Here is a 6,000-nt window from a genome sequence, read left to right as displayed (position 1 = left end):
GGGAGGACACCTGACAAATCTGGAATAAACAATGGGCAAGGCAACATGAACCAACGATCTCGCGCTTAAGCTTCATCCAAAGGCCATAATTTAAGGATGACTTGGACGAATCAGGCCAGAGTTTGCCTGGTGCTGATTTCGTTTATTAGAGATAATGAAAGAGAGGAGATTGATATTCCATCACCAAAGAAAAAGAAAAAGAAAGATGTTCATTAAACTCGGGCATTATTAACTGTGGGTCCCACTGGTCAGCTTCTCCTTCCTCCCACCGGTCAGCGCGGACGGTGATTTCCGGAGCACGTGGCCGTCGCCGACTGCCAGAGCTCGAGCGGCCGCACGACGACCGCGGCATCCTTATCTCCTCTCCCCGGCCACTCCTCCTCCCGCTTCCACCACTCCCTCCGATCCACCATGGAGTCCTTTTCCAGAAGCTTTAAAATTCCTCCCCTGGCCCATCTCCTCCCGCGCTCTGCTCTTCGTGCCCGCAGATCCCGGGCGCCTCTGCTCGCCCAGGACGCCGCCGCTCTCCCTCTGTGGCGCGGCCTCGGGCTCGGCCGCGCGCGCATGCCCGCCGCCGCTTGCCACTCTGCCGAGTGCCGCTCGCGGCCGGACTGCAAGCTGCGGCGGCCCCTAGCACCGGGCTGAAGAGGTGTCGAGGTCGCCCATCCTCACCAACAAGTTGCCACCTTTGCTATTCACCAACGCGACGCGAGCAACTTGGTGGTAAGGCTTCTGCAGCTTGATGCCCGTTTATTTAGGCAACACCTGCGTGTTCCATCTATGCTTTCGCTGCAGCTGTGGCTGCCGTGTGGGCGAGCTCCGGCCACTGCCGGCGACACCACCACCACCTAGACACCCACGGCGCAGCGTTGAACACCTGCACGTGTACATATACTGATATAGATGCAGGTAGTTCGCCCCGTGATCTTGGGCGGCATTGGCCAGGGCGTTCTGCCCTGCTCTGTCCTGCTCAATTGACAAACACTTCTAACATTTCAGGCATCAAATGGCTGGGGTGGTTAAATGGAAACCGTTATCTTGTGAACAGATGGAGCATACAAGAGTTACACCTGAGAGGTTGTCATTAAGATCTAATAGCCCCAAGAATCACAATTCCCGACATATTGGCCATTTTGCGAAGGGCGGCAATTTCATTTGTCATTCTTTGAAGCCAGTATCACAACCTAAGGCAGGGCAGTATGTTATCGTCAAGGTGCGCAATAAAGATATTGATGAAAGTTGCGGCTCCGAATTTGCTCAGGAGGACAGTGAGATTATCTCTAGTCCATCACAAAGGAAAGAAGGAAATCAACTGAGGGCATTGGAGTCTTATTTTTCTAAACTCAATTCCACTCAGCAGCTATGCTCTTTTCCTCAGAAGAACAAGCAAAAAAATGGCCCATCATCCTCAAATGAAGTTGATGCAATCATTGCCAATGTGAAGAACATGATAGACTCGTTGCAGGTACAGTTTGACAGAGGAAATACAGGTAAAGTCACTTGACTTGGCAATTAGCACAGATGTAGGGCCACCAAAACTTAGTTATTAAAAAAGAACTATGTTACTTTAGGTACCAAGAGTTATCGCAATACTTCCATTGAAGATTACAAGGAGTACTTGATATTTGATGAAAAGAGTTTCCTGGACATGCATACAGATGATCAAACGTCCGGTTTCTGTTTGACGTAAGTATTTTTTTCCTCACCATTTCCTGTTTCCAAATCATACTGAATCTGCTGTCATTTCTGTCCAACCATAATAGCCAACATGATGCAAATATTCGACACTGCAGATAAAAGTTGTAAGTGCCAGATTGCTCGTATAGTATCATGAGGAAATGGAAAATTTATATTTGCTAAAAGTTATGTCTTTCAAAATTTGGTGATCAGAAACATAGTTTATCATGATGTTCAGAAACATTAGTTTATCATGCATACAGTGACAGTCTAGTACTGCCATCTCCTGAAATTGACATTAAATTGGAATTCATCGGAAGAACAGAAAAAGGGAATTTTGTGAGGAATATGTTCTCACATCAAGGGTTCAGAAAACCAGAACTCGTTTAATTGTGGCTTTTCTTAATCTCTACTACACATTAATACTTGCTTCTGCCTTAAAACGGTTCTTGCTTTTGTTATGCCAGTTTCTCCGCTACCAATAAATTTAATCTGGGATTAACTTTGTTCTACAAATTTGGTTGAGTTTTTTCAAATTGTGATATTAACAAAAAAATTAACAATATGTGTATGCCCATAAAACTAAAACAAACAAAACTGGGAGAAAACGCTCAAGCTAGAGTTCAAAAAACCATTCCGTGTCCATTGTACCAGCTTGTTTCCTTCCAGTATAACATGCATGCACTACTTGTCCCTCTGCATAGTTTAGCAGAAGTTATAAACAATTTTCATGTTGCCACATTTTGTTAGCTAACTTTTGAACTCTGTAATAATGCAGAAACTTATTGGCTGGTATTAATATTGCAGTTCTGTTATTCGAAATAGCAAGTCCAGTGAAAAATTCTGAAAATGAATATTTGTCTCTCCCTTTGTTGTATGGTGCCAAGATAAACAACTTAATACTTTCAGGGGAGTGGTGGAGACTACTAACACCTATGTGCCTGGTATTTCTTCTACCTCTATGCTAGATGAAGTATCACAAAATTCTCTTCCCTTACGTTGTTATTGTGGTTTGCATCTGTTAATTCTGGAAAGGCAAAAGCTAGCCACCCTCCAAACAGTATAAGTTTCATGGTTCATTTTGTGGTTCCTGAGCTACAATAGTACTTTCCTTCAAGCTGCTGTGCAAAAAGTAGGTCATATTGAACTTACTCTACGTTAGTACGCATAGGACTTCAGTTGTACTTGAATTTGTCGGAAAAACTAAAAAGTAACACACATGTTTTATTTTATGTTGTTATTCAGTGCGTGCACTGCTATCCAGAATGTCATATCTGCCATGTCAACTAGTGGATTAGCCCTTGACTGGAAAAGAGGTTCAGTTATCTCACTTCTTTGAATGGGGCTAAATGTCATTTATCCATTTATTTATTTAAGTGAGCCAACTATGTTACTATAAAATGGCACGAGACAGGAGTTTAACTTCTGTGCCAAACTGCAGATCTGTTTCCACTCCCAAGGTTCTGTAAAATGGTTTTGTAGTTTTCCTTTCCAATAGTTTTTCTAGGTTTCATAAGATAATCATAGATATACCGTGTAGAATGCAACAACTAGAGCTATTCCTTTTACAACTTTAGCAATAAGAATCAAACCAGAAGTAGACATACTGTCAGTGTCAGTAACACTCAAAACGTTCGGTCATATACTAATTAGGGAGTAGGAAATGCATTTAGATTTTTACTCCCTGCAGAGCTATTCAGCTGCATGTTAATACAAAAGAATCAAAGTTATGGAGGGTTAATAATCGAAAGGTTGTGCATCACGATCAAATGACTTACAACTGCTCTTTTTCATCTTAGTTTTCGACATTAGCTATTCTTTGTCATTTAGGCAGCCCTGTAACCCACTCAGCTTATCTCAGCTGTTTCTGTAATTTGATTTCTGCAGCACTCAGGTTTCCTACATGTAGCCCTTGGTTGTTGGGTGTTGCTTACGTTTGGACCTCGAGTATGCAGAGCATATGGGCAAATGGCTTTTTTTCTTATATACATACTTGGAGGAATCTGTGGTAATGTGACAAGTTTTGTTCACACTACAGAGATAACTGTTTGTGGCACAGTAAGTTGCACACCTACCTGGAATATATTTTAGATGAAAAAAAATGCCCATACACTTTCTTTATTATTTTCATTCATCACTCTAATCCCTATCTTGACATTTATTCTTTTGAACTAAAAGCAGGAAAGAAAAATAATCTATAACAGATTACAAAATTTTTAATGGATGCAATTTACAGAAGAAAAGGAAAACAGAAATCGGATTAAACTTTCTATCCAATATTTGATCGTACTGTAGCATCTTTGGAATCAAAGTTTTCTTCCTGGAGTCATTTCCAGATGGTTATTACTTCATACTTGTATAATTAACTTCATTTATTTTAGGTAAATGTTAGAATGGTTGTAGCAGTATAGCATGTTAACTGAAAAGAATATATCTTGGAGACACTAATGTTCCTTTCTTAAACTCAAACCAGGGCCCAGTATTTTCTCTAATTGGAGCATGGCTGGTGTATCAGAGTCAAAACAAGCAAGTCATTGACAAGGATGTTTCAGAAAGTATGTTCTCGCAGGCCGTGATAGCTGCAGCTTTGAGCTTCTTACTGAGCATTTTTGGGGGAATTGATAACTGGTAATGCAATTGTGCTGTCGTTTTTCTTATTAAAACAGCATTGTAAGTTCTTTCCAGGTCATTTTTATGATTAAAGAACCTCTTCAACTTTTATCTGTCCCAATTAATCTGAGAATAACCTTATATGCAGTTAGAAAACCTTTGTATTTTATTTAACAGTCATACAATCTTAGATAGTAGCCTAGTACAGGGGCTGAAGTATACAGAACTATATTGGGGGCAGCCAAATATTGTAGTCCTTATGCTTTGTCTTTTCCTAACCATTTGTTGCTTCAGAAACCAATTGGCTTAAAACGTTATTAACATTTCCTTTTTTAATTAATTGCAGGGCGCATCTTGTGGCAACTATTTCTGGACTTCTCTTTGGTTATCTTACTTGCCCAAGTATTGAATTGCACAATGCTGCCAAGAATGGTCAAAAGGAGGCTGTGGCTCTTGTTAGGCGACAAGCCCATCCATGCAAATCCGCTGCAGTCTTTGGCATAAGCATACTAGCATTTGCCGCGCTCGCCTTCGCTTATGGGACACAATTCAATAATATGGATCTGGAATAGCTAGGTGTTTCTCATAGTTCCTTGCTATATTTAGGTAGCTTTGCCAGCTATGTATTCTATAATGTGAGATGAGCACGAGATGTAAATATATATATAGTTGGTTTTGTGGTATGGATCAATTACATATTTAGCCAGATTTTTGGAGCTTGTATTTTGTATATCATACTACAATATCTTTGGATGTAATTGAGGCTTGCAAAGTGGTTACACATAAACTTTTTTTTTCGTGAATACGCAGGATTTAGAAGAAAAATAACAAATAACAAAGTTGTTACAACGCGGTCCTTACCGGGCACACGCACATGGTTTCGAGATTTAGGGAAGATTACACAGGAAATCAGCAACCGAGAGAAAGAAAAGAAAACAAAAGATGCCAAACACTGATCAGATATGCTGCTGCACACCAACCGGTAGCGGCCATCCTAAACTAACTAGGTGCCTTGCTCCTGCTTGTGACCATGACGCTGCTTCAATAAGAACATCTTGCAGTAGGACCGCCAGCGTCTTTGGGGCTCCTTTGTCAAAGACGTGATCATTACGCTCCTTCCATTCTTCCATGAGATAAGCATAAAACTTGAATCCATCCCTTTTCGCTGTGGATTGGTTAGCCCTTGGCGCTTTTGAATCCACCAGTCAATCAGATTCATTTCATGAGACGGCGCATGGTTCTGGAGTTGCAAGATCGAGCTGACAGAGTGCCAAATTTCTTGTGAGAACGGACAGCGGGCGAAGAGGTGATCAGCTGTTTCTGGTTGTTGGTTGCAAAGTGTGCATGTTGTGTTAGACTGCAATCCTCGCCTATGGCGCCTAACAGCTGTCCAGAGCCTATCTCTGGTGGCGAGCCACATGAAGAAACGCACTTCAAGAGGCACCCATGCTTTCCATATGAGTTTTCCTACGGCCGAGCTAGCTGCACCGAGGAAGAAAACTCTGTACGCGGATTTGGATGAAAAGGTGCCGGATGGTTCCCATCTCCATGTGACCAAATCCTCAACTCCCGCTGTTAACTGCACCTGCTGCATTCGGTGCCAAAGCTGGACATATTGGTGAATGGCCGTCACTGTTAGCGGTCCAACAATAGCACTTATCCACCGCTTGTGCTGTAAACCGTCAGCCACTGTCTGCCTGTTCTTTATCCGCG

The 6,000-nt window shown here is 42.0% G+C and overlaps 1 protein-coding gene across 4 annotated transcripts; it reads left to right on the top strand.

Moving 5' to 3' along the window:
* The first annotated feature begins 392 nt into the window (after positions 1–392).
* On the top strand, positions 393–5,074 carry LOC101774218 (RHOMBOID-like protein 9, chloroplastic). Of its 4 annotated transcripts, none has more exons than XM_012848166.3 (8): positions 393–723; positions 796–909; positions 1,049–1,490; positions 1,572–1,686; positions 2,456–2,621; positions 3,565–3,735; positions 4,151–4,305; positions 4,634–5,074. In XM_012848166.3, exons 2-8 carry the CDS (start codon positions 904–906, stop codon positions 4,857–4,859), a joined length of 1,281 nt encoding a protein of 426 aa, XP_012703620.1. In that variant the 5' UTR covers positions 393–723; positions 796–903; the 3' UTR covers positions 4,860–5,074. The 4 variants fall into 4 exon arrangements, with proteins under 4 accessions (XP_012703620.1, XP_012703618.1, XP_004951304.1 ...); XM_012848164.3 differs by having other exon boundaries at positions 394–723; positions 1,000–1,490; XM_004951247.4 differs by lacking the exon at positions 796–909 and having other exon boundaries at positions 394–723.
* The last annotated feature ends 926 nt before the right edge of the window (positions 5,075–6,000 follow it).

This window comes from Setaria italica, chromosome I (assembly GCF_000263155.2).
Source record: "Setaria italica strain Yugu1 chromosome I, Setaria_italica_v2.0, whole genome shotgun sequence".
NCBI classification, from domain to species: Eukaryota; Viridiplantae; Streptophyta; class Magnoliopsida; order Poales; family Poaceae; genus Setaria; species Setaria italica.
Note: the sequence above shows the minus strand (reverse complement) of the source record. Positions and strands in the feature narration are given on the sequence as shown.